Here is a 15,591-nt window from a genome sequence, read left to right on the forward strand (position 1 = left end):
ATTATCTAGCCCCTTTCTGAGCCTGTTATCCTCGATGTGCACAGACACAGCAGTGGCTCTGGCCGTACCACTGGGATAGCAGTGTGCTCTGGGCAGAAAGAGGCACTCTTCCCATATGGCTCACTGCCCATAGTCCGCATTGCCGGTAGTTAATGCCGCAGTGTTATGCAATGAAGACTTGTTTCTGGAGAAAGAGAGAAAAAAGAGCCTGTAAAATTTACTCTGCAAGACCACCTAATCTATTCTCTTACATTTTGCAGGTGCCTGGACGACTATTGTGTACTCCAAAAGTTATTTTGTGATAGACAGTAGATACTTCTCTCTTAACTATGCTATAGCAAGGATGCTATAGAGCCAACACCATACAATGAATCAAACCCGCAAAACCAGGTATCTCCCGATGGCCTCAGCATGTGGGAATGGTCTCTTTCGTTCTGTTTCAAATGCTGCTGCGCATTAACTCAGTTCCTTAAGAAATTACTTTTAATAATAATTAAAAAAAATCTTAAGAAAGCTGGAGGGATCACCAGAAGAGAAAGAATAGTTCTTCCATCCATCACCTTTTATAGATATCCTCTAGCCACTTTTCATCATCTTCCTCATCGTCCATCGGTTCCTCTGTTTCCAGGGGAGAAGGAATGAAGAACTCTGGTCTGGGACGTGGTTTCCTGATACGAGACTTCAGTCCAAACTTGCGCTTTAGCAGGTGGAACTGTTCTTTGACATAGTAATAAAACTCATATTCATATCTCATGCGTTGGTAGAGGATCTGTATTGCTTCTGGAGAGGGGACGGTCTTTTTCACTGTCACAGTCAGATTGCCAAGTTTCCTATGTTCTGTAAAAAAAAAAAAGCAACATGGTGGGTGCTGATTAATGAGACCAGACCTAAACTTTTTTTTAAAAAAGATTAAGGCATGGCCCTACTGCATTACTGATACAAATGACCTCAATCTGTCTCCTTAATAATGTATTTACTTTTAGCGAGAGATGAAACAATGTAGATGTTTGAAGTTAGACTTGCATGTTTAAATATGGCAAGTTCATACATGGCATTTGGCATTGCATATAATCACCAAGGATCTTAATTGGCAAAGGTTATCTGCAAATGCAAATTAGGTCATACCAATTATGAGCATAAACTACATGTAGAGAAACCCATAATCTTGCCTAGCTTTGGAAATTTTGCCTGATGCATGTGAAGTATACATCCAGCACACAGCTGAGCTGAGCTAATAAATTATTTCCTACGTGCCTTATTATTGTTCAATTCTAAACAGATACGTATCAGTCTGAATCCACCTCAGGCTAGCACTGAAGCATTGTTGGCACCTCAAGACCAAATGTGCCTGTTGACCTTCTCGTCCTGTTATACCTGTTAATTGAACTAGAGTAATCTTCCTGTCGTGCCCTGGGACTGGAAGATTTCAGTCTGTTTCTCTTCACCTGACAACTTTTGCTTTGGTAAACTGAAATAAAACACCTTTACTGTTGATAAAGAATTAGAGTTACTAACAAAAATATTGAGTTGCCTCTTTGCCTCCTCCCTCAATAGATTATTCTACCATTGGAGATTAATGTATTTGAACAAGGTGTAAAGCAAACTCTCAAGGCAATCATTTTGCTGTTTTCTACCAGATGGCAACAGGCTGCCAGAGCATCCTAAGTATTTTCTTCTTCTCCAAGACAGAAATGTAACTGAAAGTCAACTGTGAAGAAGAGAACAGTAAAAGCTGGAAGTACTGACCTGTAGCATCACTGTATCCCCCTCTAGTAACTGCAACTTTTTTTAGGAGAAGTGGAGATGAATGTTACACTGATGAAGTACTAGCTTCTATAATTAGGTTTTCTGAAACCTCAGTGCTCCAATCCAAGTCTCATGTGTTACTCAGAGAGAATGTGATGCCCATGGAAATGACAATAATAGCCTTAGAATACACCTGGGTCCAGACACGGCAAGATGAATGGGCTTGCATGGAAGCAAGAAGATGCCAGTTAGATGTTAGTAAAAAACTGTTTTCATGGCAAGGATAGTTAGGCAGTGCGGTAGAGCATACAAGTTACAAAAGCCGTATCTCTGGAAGATTTTAAGAGCAGATTAATTGATTCTCTCCTGAGGGAAGCCACTTGACTGGGGGACATCTTAAAGCTGTTTTCCATGACTCTAAAACCAATAGATTAATTTTAGTCTTGTCAGTCCTTACTTCACTTCCTTGCTCTTTGCTACAAGCAAGGTCTGCATAAGAACTGTTTTTTTTTCGTTCCAGGATAATCTCTTGGCTTCTGCTGCTCATTCTTTCCTTATATTTATATCCTCTATTTGCGCTGCCTCAAATGCCAAACAGAAATCCCCATATTCTACATGACTACATAGATAAACTGTTGCAGTGAAGAAGAGCTGGATTTTGATATGGAAACCTAATTCTGCAAGTTGGAGGAATTCAAAAGCGTCCGGCCATGAAGGACAGCAAAGACAAAACTTACAAGGAGGAAGCAGACAACAAAGAACATTTCATGTTTCCAACCGGGTCCCTGCGGCAGTGACCACTTTCAGAAGGAGTCCGTGAATCAAAACGGGATTTTATCATGGGCAGAGTTTTGCTCACGTGAGCAGTCTAAACTGAGGTCTTGAAGCACCTGCCAGCAAAGCTAACACATACGTAACAGCTCTACAGAGAAACGCATTTTCACAATCGCTTACACGTAAGGCCAAGGGATGGATCGATGGTTCCTAGTAGGAAAAGTGAGTTGTTCTTGGGATTCCACATGCAATACCTTCAACCAAGAGAAATAATCAAGAAAAACTTCTGAGGGAAGAGAGGAATTTTAACCAAAGGCAAACCCATTTATTTCAAGAGGTAATAAAAGATGAGTAAGTCCAGCTAGCAAACACAACAGCAATGATCTTTAGACAAAAAATATGTATTATACATGATTTTAAATCTTGAAAAGTACAACAGAAGGGTAGAGCACATCTATGTGAACATGAACTACTTTCTTTACATTTTAAATGATTAATGTTCATATAGCTTAGGGCATCTACATCTATAAACACATTCTAATCTTCAGACAATGGACACACATTTTCCTACTTCAGAGTAAAGGAATGAAAGAAAAACAACTGAAAGCCATTCATTTTAATAGTACTACACGAGACACCAAGTGCTGCTGGGCTGGACATTCTCATATTTGTTTGACTTCGTTGCGTCACACACATCTGGTGCAGAAGAAAAAAGTTATATCTGAAAGAGGTATTCTCCCTCTCAGTTTTGCTTACCAATTACAGCAGAGTAATTTGAAATGTAGGAAGAATATGATACAAAGAGAGAATAGGTTGACTAGCTTACCAAACGTAATGCTGTTCTAAATCACAAAAAAAATATTTAAAGCATTAATTCTATTTTGCATTTTTACTTTTAATTCCTTCTCTCAAAGAGAAATGGTTTTCATTAGTTGTTAACGATTAAAACATGCTCCTCTGTAATTAAAAGGAGCTTTTACACCAAACTTCATAGTTCTTTACACTGAAATCTCTGTCTCTACTCATATATCTAAGTAATTAAAGAACTTAGTACACAGAGTTCTTTGTTCTTTAATTACAGTGATGTATGGTGATATATGCTCTATACTTACTGACTGCTCACAGTTTATCAATTTGTAAAGTTTTATTTAGATAGGACTAAAATGATTAAAATATACAAAAACTGAATTAAAAATAAAGAAGCGATCTTTAATGTTCTATCTAGCTAAGAAAAAGTGTAGAGGAAGGATCATGAAATGCTTGCATTTAAAATAGACATTAGCATAGAAAGCACTACCTGTAGCTAGTGAATGGGGTTAAATATTTTTGGTGAAAATATTTGGGTTTCCCAAGAGCTTATTCTTTCCTATACCACCTTTACCCGTAGACCGGAATAGACTAACCAATGTCTCATCTTTTTAAATTCTCAGTCAGTTGTTCAAGTTACTGTTGATGGGTATTAGACGAATACACTCCAGGAAGGACACTGTACTCAGTCTGTCCTTGGGTGAGAAGGCAACCGCTGCCTTATGATTATTGAGCACTTCAAGACATTCCTCTTTCTGCTGCTCAGTTGGTAGCTCCCGCCAGCTTTGCAGTCTGGTTTTCTTTACAAACTCAGCAGCAAATACACACTACTAAATATTGCATTTATTAAGCTTAAGCCTTTATACTGCTTGCCAACTTCATTTTTATTTTACATAGGTTATTTCTGTTACAGAAAACTCCATTTACCTCGCTGGAAAAAGCTCTTCACTTATACGGTCCCTCCAGGACTCTAAGCGGGAAAAGCCACTTCTTACAGCTCCAGCTCCCTTTGGTGGCTGCTCCTCCCAGCAGAGAGAGGCACTTGTGTTCGGCCCAGGAGCGCTGCCAACGATGACAAGGTGAAAAGCGCTAGACTGTTTTCTTGGGGGGGCGGTCAATATGGGGCAGGACCAGCCAAGGGGGAATTTACTGGTGGTGTGCCAGGCGGGGAGCAGCCCGCCGGCACCCGATCTGCCAAAGCGGCCAGGTGCTGCATGCCACCCTTGTGGCGGGCAGCAAGAAAGCGGCAAAATATACTCCTCCTCTGAATTTGCAGTAGTCATGGCATAGAGGATTCCTGGATGTGTGCAATTCTTCTTTGCTCTATGCACAGCACCTATGTCTATAGATGTATACAAACGCACAGATAGAAACAGCGACGCTCTGGAAGGCTACAGGAGCAATGTAGATTTTCTGGTTTCTGTTGGTTCACCTCGCAGTATAATCATCAGTAACTGCAGTGCATAAATAGCTGTGAGGTGCTGGCTGTCAGATGGCACGAGTTGGGGCTGTGCCTGGCTGCAGGCTCAGCCTTTTGATAAAACAAGTGAACTTCGCTTTTTTTCCACTTGAATTTTATTTAGACTGGTTTCTAATCTTAAATACTCTTAAAAGGCTCTTTAATACGAATATGAATGAAATCACAGAACTGCCCCTTGAAGTCACCTTAACCACCTCTCCTCATCATAGACGCAAAATGGAAAAATTAGGTAGATCTGGCTTAAAGCCAAAATAACAATCTGCATATGCTACATAAACCCAGCTGTCCCACCAAAGGACCACCATTTTATGACCTTTGAGACAGCTAACCATATGGAGGGCAACAAACTACACCATTTACTTTTTAGGGTTCTTTTTTTTTAAACTGTGTTTGCTTTGGCATTCTTTTAAATTACTAAAATGAATGTACTATACAGTAACTCAACCTCCCAGTGCAGCCTGCTCATGCCTTGAATTAACATTAAATTGGTAGGCAGATATGGATGAAGAAAACAAAATTCTTTTGGGTTACCAAGTGATGAATATTTACCATTACTTTCCCCGCCCTCACTTTTTTTTTTTTAAATTAAAAAAACTGAGAAATCAGCGTTACTCACTGCAGCAATCCAAACCATAGGGAAAAGTGGTTTTTATACTTTGTGGCTCAAAAAACCTTGGATTGCCATATTTAGACAAAATGATCCTGAAGGCATTCTCCACCTCAAAGGAGAATTGCGGAGTGACGCTCTCTAAAGCGCCCCGCCATTTCGGCGGGTGCGACGCAGAGGCTTGCTCCCCAGCGCTGCTCCTGGATGAAGCTGCAGGGAGCCCAGCGCCCTCAGGGATCCAGCGGGGAGAGGTGAGCCAGGCTGGAGACAGCGCAGGATGGCTGCAGGCGAGCGTAACCGCGCGCTTGCCCGGCTAACGCTCGCGGTGGAAAAACCCCACGCCGAGCTCTGCTGCTCCAAGGCTGTGCGAACACGATGGCTGTCACAGATATAGTAAACTCATTTCCTGGAACTACATGGGGAGGCCCCGCGTTTCAATCGTATGCAGCTGAGCTGCAGCACATACCTACTTCTCCACAGTTTTAAATGGAAATAAATGTATGTCACTGTGGTTAGATGTGACGTACGAATCGGCGAGGGCCTCTGCTTGATATGCCACTCAAACGATCGCTGTGGTGCTAAAACAGGGCTCTGATGGCTATGCTAGAAATTACCTCCCCCCAGAATATATAACTGCAGCTCAGCAGAAAACTTTCTGGCACAATTGATCCACTTTTCAAACTCGAAATTTTTAGCTGGGCTCTTGAAGGATATCTGGGAAAGGATGGTTTTGGGAGAACAGATGAGACACTGATGTGTTTGGCTCACGGGCCATCTTTCCGACGGCCACAGGGCTACTGCTCAGGAGCGTGCCGGCCCGGGGCAGGTCCCAGGTCCCAGACGGGAGGAGGGATGCGGTGCACTGTGGCTGTACTGCGCGACTGAGCACCTCGCGTAGGCTCACATTTGCTAAAGGAAAGCAGGGACAGTGGAGAAAACCTAACAGAGTCACCGACCGGGAAGAAGTGTATTAAAAACCAAAGTTGATGAAAAGGTAAGTAGTAATTTGTCCCATAGCATCTACTAGGTTTCTCTGTCTGAAATACTATGAATCCCAATTACTAACCTCCTTACCGCTAGTTTACGCTCTTCTCAGTTATTCACATCAACAAAATAAGGTGTAAGTTTTAACAACATGTAGTTAAAGATTAGACACTCACGTGCATACTGAGGACAATTATGCTAGGCTCATAGCAATGCTTGCTTTGTTTTAGCATTTCTGTCCTGAATTATTGTGCTGCTTTGATGACATGGAACAACTCCTAACTCCAGGGGATTAGGAGAACTCTAGCCCACTGGCATGTAGCAATGTCCCGTCTCCTAAATATCAGATACGGATCTCTGAAAGGACAGCTCTCCAGGGGTCATGGAAACACCCAGAATTTGAGAGACTTGCAATCCTAGGCAAATCAGATCTCCTATTTATCAAACAGGGACCTTGGGAGCAAATACACCAGACTGTAATTAGCACAGACACTGCAAAACTATTGCTGCCAATGACAGAGACTGAACTAGGTGAGACAGTTATAGCAATGCTCTTTCTTCTTTCTTACCACTACAATGAATAAGGAAACCAGAGGGAAGAATAATGTCACTGTTAACCTAATATAATTTAATTATTAACATTAACACAGACAAAATGCAGGGAGCTCAGAGAATGACAACCTGGCAGAAAAAAATGGAGGGATGCCAAGGCAGACATTAGTCAGGAAGAGCTCACAGAGATAATCTGAAAGACAAATAATCAAACAACTACTAATGCTCAAGGATGTAAACACCAAGGAGGCATGCCACAAAATCAGAACAAGGAAGAAACATGGAAAAAAAAAAAAAAAAAGAATAATGTTAGTGATAAATGTAAGAGGTACCTTGGGCCAGTAAGGCTGAAAATAACAAAAGAAACATCCTTCTACAGTATGCAAGTAATATATATTAGGAGTATATTGCAGAGGTCAACACTGCACTAGTCTGGCTGTCAGCTGGACAATGTAACAGTGATGTGCATTCAACAGTGCTCTGAAATACTACTTAAGGTATTAAAGGCTTTATATCACTATTATGAAACACTTGCCTTACAACACACTCAGCAATGCAAATATATAACTTTCTCCATACTTTGTAAACACTCTCTGAAGTCTCTTCTCCAGCCAGGAAGTATTTACCATGAAATCTCCAATTCTCCTCTTGGAAACTTCAGGTGTTATGCCTTTGCTCTTACCAGTTCAGAGCTGTGGCTCCAACAACGTGGATTTCCAGCTGTATGAGACAGCTCAGCCAACCCTCCTGTACCACACACTGCCTCTGCTGCTGCCCCAGCCTGGAAACGTGCTGTATCTCACACATGATCAGATAACAAATCTCAACAGGACCTTCTAAGAGACTCCTTTATTTGGTACACTTTACTGTTTCATTCCCAGTTAAGGTAAGTTAACACAGAAGGAAAAAAAAATGCTGAAAATTAACCCACATTGGTAGAGGGAAAAGGCAGATTCTTATGAGAATGTGGTCAAGTACTTTTATTGCTGTTAAGCAACTTCTAAGTTGAACTAGACTGAGTTGGAGGTGCCAAAACCAAAGTCATCTGCAGAGGAAATGCCAGGATTCTCTAGTTCGAGTTGCCGAAAGAATTGCTATGGTTGCAGCTAATATGCAATTTCTAATGTATCTTTTATAGCTGTGTAAGTATTATTGAATGGATCCAGTCAAATCTGGATCTGACAAAACCACAATTTAAAAATAGGTTCTTACAGATCACTTGTGAACAGTGTGGCATAGTAGGTTACGCAGATACTAACATTATTACTTTTTTGCAGAGAGAACAGAAAGTTGCAGTGATCGAGACAAATTTCAGCAGCACTCATGAGCAGGAAAAGCTTCACCACAGGTATGTTATGCAGAAAATCTGCAGAGATATAGCCTGGAACTTGAGAACCTAGAGCAGGCATCTTGCCTTTGTGCTTCGAGTCACAGTAGGCTGCCATCTGTCATTTTTGTCCACAAAAAGGAAACGATGGAAGAGGCATGCTGGGCAAGCTTAAGATGTCTAAGAGGGATGGAGCAAAGTGGAGGTGTCTTTATTTCCATATATAGTATTGATGAGTGCAACACTGGCATATAGCATCCAGTTTTGTAACCACATCCTAAATCAGACAGGGTATGAAAACAGCCTCAGAATGAATATTGGGGTTGGAAGGGACACTTTAGAGAAAAATGGTAAGTTCATTCTGGTCAGCTTACAAAAAAAGAAGATTGAGAGGTGACTTGTTTACAGCATCTGCATATTTTCCATATGGATACTGAAAGGTTGGAAGCAGAAATCAGAGAAATGCGGACTGGAAGTAAGGCACAGCTTTTTAGAGTAGTGAAGGTGATTAATCACTAGAACAAAACAAAAAGAGTTGATATGCTATCACTTGATATTTTTACATCAATGCTGGATAACTTAACCAACTCCAGTTACTGATCTCTGTGCAGAAGTAAGAGAAACTGTGTGGCCTGCAGCACACAAGAAGCCAAGCTGAACATCCCAATGGTCCATGTAAGTCTTTCATAGATGCAAGTTCCAAACGTCTTGCACGTGTCAGCTTCCAAGTCGGGAGCACCACTTGCGAAAGCCTTTTTGTCAGTGCCTTTGAGATACCTCAGTGCGAATGTCATTTTTGGAAGATGTCTGAACACCTAATTTGCTACCTTTTCCAGTCGTTGGTTGTTCAAACCTACTGGTCACCACCCTGCAGTATCAGGCCTTGCAGGAATGTGAAGTAACACTACATTTTTTTTAAAAAAATTGAGAACACAGCCTTAAAAAATTATTAATTCTAAGTGCTGCCTCTTCCTGTCTTCCTAGAGCATACATATGACTGCTTATTGCTTTATATAAGAATAACTACTGAAATGAGAAACAAAAGCAAAAATACTAACTAGGACTAAAGTAATGGCCAATAATAAAATTTATGCACTGCCAAGGTAAACCCACTACTGATAGGGTATACAGGACTGGAAGAGGTACATTACTGTATGAAAGCTGCTATTAAAATGGAGGGGAGGGGGGGGAAAGCTATCAGTTCTCTTCTCCCTTGTGAGAAAGTTGCCAGTTCTAAGAAGATTTTCTCCCAACTATGCCTGCACACAGACAACTGAAAGCCCTGAAATGGCTTTATTTCTTATTATTGCAAGTTACAGGCGGTCAAGAGAAAATTCTCTCTTTTGCCCTTAGGTTCTTTTGTGTATAATGAGCGACTGAAGGCAGTCAGGGGCTGAGGCACTGGTGAAGAAGGAAGAATGCTACCAGAAAAGAAACAACACACTGTTCCTTTCAAGTTCACCCCCTCCTGGCCCACAGCCCGACTGCCTTGGCCAGCTGCCAGGGTATCAAGACAAAGGCTTCCTCCTCTGGCCAAAACCTAGGAAAAGGGTCTGTTGTTTAACACAGGCAGACTTGTTTCAGCAAGAGAAAAAAATAAAACGAAGGGGAATTATATTAACTGGAAGTCCTGGGAGAGGAGAGTAATCTCCTAGTGTGGCTAATGCAATTCTCACCCTGTGCTTTTCCTGGAGAGGGAACGTCTTGATTCTCTACCGTTCAGGCTAGAAGGCAAAGTATAATGTCTCAACAGGGCTAAGCCCTAAGGCTGCCATGGTCTTTGCATCCCCCGAGGTTACTATGAACCAGAAACAAGAATGTGTCTTTCCTCTTTCCAGGAAGCCCCAGGCAACCCACCACTCCCCTCCATGCCCGCACTAATAAGCTCACGTGAAAGGTGAGCGTCCTCACTCATAAAGACAGAAATTTCTATGCACCTAGCAGACCTTGAAGAGTCTGACAGATAGATAAGCCAAACATTTAGCTATCTCAGGACTTCACAGTGACCGAAGCTCCTGCTGGATTTCCACAAAGTCATTAAACCCAAGCCAAGGTGAATTCACATCTAGGCTTTTTTGCCATCTCTGTAACAGAGCCTGCAGCCCTGGTCTGCGAACTTGGGGTTCGCTGCAAGTTGAGAGGTCATGCTCCTCCCTGAAAGCTCCAAAGCAGATGCTGTCGCAGAGGTTACACAGAGACGCAGTGGCTCTTCATGTCAACCTCAGCACTTCTTTAGCAGCACAACCACAGGCGAGGGATGAGGACTTGAAAAAGGCAGAAGAAAGTCCCTAGGTCTGGTGTGACCCGTTTGATTGTGAGCACTGAAGCACTTGGGTGAGGTGGGCTACCTCAGAGGTTGTATCACAGGATGTAGTGTCTCAGTGACCTGTGGCAGGAGACTTCCCCTAGCAATTATTTATATGTCTGAGAGGTTTTGGAAGCAGGCCCCAATTCAAGGAGCAGCGTGATTTTAATCTGCTCAGGTTAATATAAGTGAATACAGGACATTTTTAGGTGCTTAGCTGCTGTTCAAACACCATCAAGATTTACCCATGCATGTACTTGCTCTGTATTCCAGGCAATAGATTTTCCTCCTGAAAGAGGGGAGAAACGGCATTTCTGACACATACTTATGAGACCAAAATCTCTGCAGACGAAGGCCTCCCTACGCATCCCGTGCATCTGCACCAGCCAGTAGCAAAGACAGCCTGCCCCGTAGTACCTCTCATCTATCTTCAGTGACTTACATGATCAGCTCCAGCACACCTTGATCATTCTCACTCGTGCGTCAGCACCAAGAGCAATCCGTTGAGGAAACAGAGTTTGCTCAACGATCCTTTTTAATTCAACTCACATTTAGCATTACTGTGCTGAGAGGGAAGAGATGCATGCGCACATCGTTCTGCCATCTATCACCTTGTATATTCTCAGTAGCCTTAACTCTATTGCAGGTTAAAGGAATTAGCAAAGTACTGTGAAAACACCCATGAATGAGAACGGGAGATTTACAGGGTACGAAAAGCCACTGCTCCTGCACTTAGTCCTGCAAATTGTCTTATGTCTGCAGTGTTTCAATCAGTAGTTTCATTCCAGCGTTAGAGAGACTGGCTAGTATCAAAGTTTCCAGGATGACTGCACTGTTTTGATTTAATGACAATACTAGCCCTGACATAATGACTACCGTGCTTCAAGGTTATACCGCACAAAACTTTCTCTTGTGCTTAAGAAAACAGGAGATAAAATGACCTGCTGTCTTTTTCCATTTCAGTATTTATGGGCACATGTAAACTTTAACACCTCTGAATGAGGATAAAATGGGACAGAAACCAGGAAGGATGTGACAGCAATTAGGAAGAGCTCTTCAAGAAAAATCAATTTTGGGAGGGAGCAAGGTTACCAAAAAGAACACAAAACCTGCAACAAACCAGGCTTTTGTTGAAGAACACTGCAATTTTGTACATTGTGATCTTCATAAGTGGCGAAATAAAGGCCCCCAACATTATTCACAAGACATGCAACATTAAGAGTTGCATCAAGATAAAGAGAGAAACCCTGTTGTGATGGGTTGACCCCAGCCAGCAGCCAAGCACCCATGCGGCCACTTGCTCACTCCCCCTGCCCCCACAATGGGACGAGGGAGAGAACAGGAAGGACGAAAGCAAGAAAACTCATGGGTAGAGATAAGGACAGTTTAATAGGTGGGGAAAAAAAAAGGCGATGCAAAGGAAATCCCTCACCACCTCCCACAGACAGGCCAATGCCCAGCCAGTCGCTGAGCAATGGCCACCTTGGAAGCCAAAACCCCCGTTCTTCCTCCTCCACCCCTGCTTTTATTGCTGAGCATGACGTTGTATTGGACTATATATGGACTATCCCTTTGACCAATTTGGGTCAGCTGTCCTGGCTGTATCCCCTCCTAACTTCTTGCACATCCCTAGCCTACTGACCGAGGGGGCAGAGTGAGAAGCAGAGAAGGCCTTGATGCTGTGTGAGCTCTGCTCAGCAACAGCCAAAATACTGGTGTGTTGTCAGCTTCGTTTTAGCCACAAGTCCAAAACACAGCACTATATAGGCTGCTATAAAGAAAGTTAGCTCAAACCCATCCAGAGCCAGCAGAGTAAAAATGGCTGCTGTCAGGTGTGGGCAAACCTGTCACACCTGTCTCTAGGAAATTTAAAATACACACAAAATACATACATAATGCATATAACAGGCACAATGGATCAGATGAAATACCCACTTAGTCACTATACTGAGTATTTGAATAGTGGCCAGTAGTGGATGCTTGGAGGAGGAGTGGCAGAGGCACAGACCGTGTCTTCCCTCAGTGCCGTCTCACAGCTTCTGGTGCTCAGCAGCTATGCACCCCTCGAGCCAGAAGCTGCATGGATGGCTACTAAACATAGTGACACAACGAGCTTCTCCATGAACGCAGTGGTTTTGCAATCCTACTAAGGTTTTGGTCATCAGCATGGTGTGTTGCAAGGAGTTCCTCGCTACAGTTATTTGTTGGTTTAAAAATCCAAAACCACAACCAACACCACCCAAGCCTTTAAGTCTATTTTAAAATCTTAAAAACTGATTCTCCCTGAGAAATCAAGACTAATCATTCTGCATTCAATCTCTTTGCATGGTTCATTTTTTGTTTCTAGCATATCCCACTTCAGTTGTCTCTTTTCCAAACTCAGAGGTCTCTTTATTAAATTTCTTTTCCTATGAAAGCCATTCCCTGGCCATCTCCCTTGCTCCTGCTTTGTACCTTTTCTAATTCTGTTAGATCCTTTTTGAGATGGGGTGATTAGAGCTACAAATAATTAATGGAAAATGCTGCAATTTGTGGTTAAAAAGCCATACAACATAACTAATTTTAACTTTTTCATATTTAAGAATCAGAAGTAAATGATAACCTATGTGCCTTTACCACAGATTTGAACTGTTGGTTGTCCCAAAGCACAGACTGAGAATACTTTTTACTTTACAAAAAATGCAATTCAGGGCAAGAGATTTCTTCAACTTCATAGGCTAATTCTAAAAGCAAGAGGGGAACCTATAAGTAAATTTTACTTATCTGGTAAAGTAACAGAAAATATCATTAAGAACCAAGAGTTAACATTTCAGTGCCGAATTTCAACAGATACTCCTCAAAACAATGAATCTGATTCTGAATCTACAAAATCCTATTCAATTTGCTAAGCTTACCAGAAGAATAAATGCCTAAATTTAATTCCTGCCCAACAGTTCAAAGAAATCCTGAAACGATAAATGATCAGCTTTTTAAAATCTGCAGACAGAATGCACCACTGAATATATATATATATATATTTTTTTTTTTAACCAGAATATTTTAATGAAGTTCTGTGGAAAACATGATGAAGAAGTTATCTGAGGGAATGGTACATTCAGGGTTTCCATAATAACAAAAACAATGGTGGGGGGGAAGTCAAGGGAGCTTTGTAAAGGCCTGTCCGAAAAATGAAAAATTCACCTCCGGTGGCGTACATTCACGTAGAAGGGACACCTACCGCGTTAGATGTGTATATGCACTTACACATGGCAACAGGGCCCTAAGGCGCATGTTTTGACCTAGGCTCAGCACTCACTGGGAGACCAACGCATGCAATCAGGTTTTTTCTTAGTGCTGAGTATACGGGTCCCAGAACCCAGTTCAGTGTCTAGATGGAGGCCAAGTTCTCCTGTAAGCCCACGGGTGCTGGGAATATGACATTGTGACGCCGAGTTCTTTAAAAATACATTCCTCGCAGGCTACTCTGGCGTGGCCAGCGACTATGGTCATCAGTTTCTAAACAAACACGATAACCCGGGTACATCACATTCAGCTGAAACTTCATCCATCTGCTTGCCACAGTGGTTGACAGCATTTACGGCACATTCCCAGAGCATTTAATTTTGTTAAGTACATTTACTGAAGAAATGAAAACCCCTAAACTGAACAAATACAGAGTCCTCATAAATATAACTACTTTTTTTTTTTTTTTTTCCATTTAGTCTGAATAACAGCGGGAAATGAAAAACCACAAGGCTGAAGGAAGTGAAGGGACTATTTATGTAGCATGGGAAAAATTAAACTGAGATTCAACACTTTAAAGTGGGTGACATCTGTTTATCAAAATACTTTTGTTGTATCTCTTTTGCCTTTGATTATCCAGTCTGTCTGCTAAGACTTCGAAACAGGGATGCGGTGCTAGATCCGTCCTTTGATTTTAGTGGCAATCTGTGTAAGTTCTGCCACTACTTTGAAATCAAAATGTTGGTCTGGCATTGCCAATTGCTAATAAAATATACCAATGTATCATGTGCCATTTCTTCACAAAATTACTCACACATGTGTATACAATATGAAAAGATGTGTTGGACTTGGAGTTTTTCCCTTTCTGCACATGCAATACAAAGTGTCCATGCACTAACTTTTTATTTCTGTTAAAACAAAACCTGTTGAACAAGTGGGATGTACACCAAGATGTGGTCTGGAAGGATAACAGAAGCAGCCTGTGAATTGAATAGCTGAATTAAGCAGGAACTCAAACCATTGATTTCTACAAGTAGCTTGCAAAAACATGCACCAAGGAAAATGATTTTCACAACTCAAAGCAGAACCTCTGGCTAAGTGGTGAGTCTACCCTTAAAATAGGCTAAATAATGTGTTCTGCAACTGCACAAAGTACTGGAGCCTACCAGGGACCACATGCCATATTCCACCAGCAGCAGAAGGCAGTGCCAAGTAAATGCTGAAATTCAATATACAGACAAATACGCTTTGCTTTACTGCTCTTCTGTTAGTAAAAGTCCTAAATGAACTGGGCTGACATTTTTGGTAAGCTGTTTGCTAAAGTATAAGATGACAGACTGCGGTTTCTTGCTATCAGCCACCTGCATTGGCATAGCTGCACCAAACAGGCAAAGTTGTATAAGCTGCAATTTTTTCCTGTTATTTTCAGCTAATACAAGCTGAAAATGGTTGACTATGAAAAGGGTTTGCTCCCACGGGAGCTGTTCTTGGTATATCAGGATGTATATACATGTATATCAGGATGTGTATATATATATATATGCCTATCAGGATAATGTCTTTCTTTCAAGGGCTTAGACACCAACAGCACTCATCTCGCCCTTCTTCACCATGCTGACTGGAAAGAACAATTTGCCATTTGCAAACAACAAAAAAAAATCTTAACAAGAGAAATCTGTTTCATTGTGCTTAAAAAGAGTATACATCCTCCATGCTAAGCATCTCACCTGGTCATTAAAGAAAATAAATTGGTTTAACACACAAAATCATGGGCTAAACTAAGTACC

The 15,591-nt window shown here is 41.6% G+C and overlaps 1 protein-coding gene across 1 annotated transcript in view; it reads right to left on the minus strand.

The window, feature by feature from the left end:
- Nucleotides 1–556: 556 nt before the first annotated feature.
- Nucleotides 557–15,591, minus strand: part of LOC104077506 (uronyl 2-sulfotransferase-like) — a 34,869-nt gene continuing 19,834 nt past the window's right edge. Inside the window, exon 5 of the mRNA XM_009578772.1 lies at nucleotides 557–837. Coding sequence (XP_009577067.1) covers nucleotides 557–837 — 281 coding nt within the window. The remainder of the gene's footprint in view (nucleotides 838–15,591) is intronic.

Source organism: Fulmarus glacialis, unplaced genomic scaffold (genome assembly GCF_000690835.1).
Source record: "Fulmarus glacialis isolate BGI_N327 unplaced genomic scaffold, ASM69083v1 scaffold9845, whole genome shotgun sequence".
NCBI classification, from domain to species: Eukaryota; Metazoa; Chordata; class Aves; order Procellariiformes; family Procellariidae; genus Fulmarus; species Fulmarus glacialis.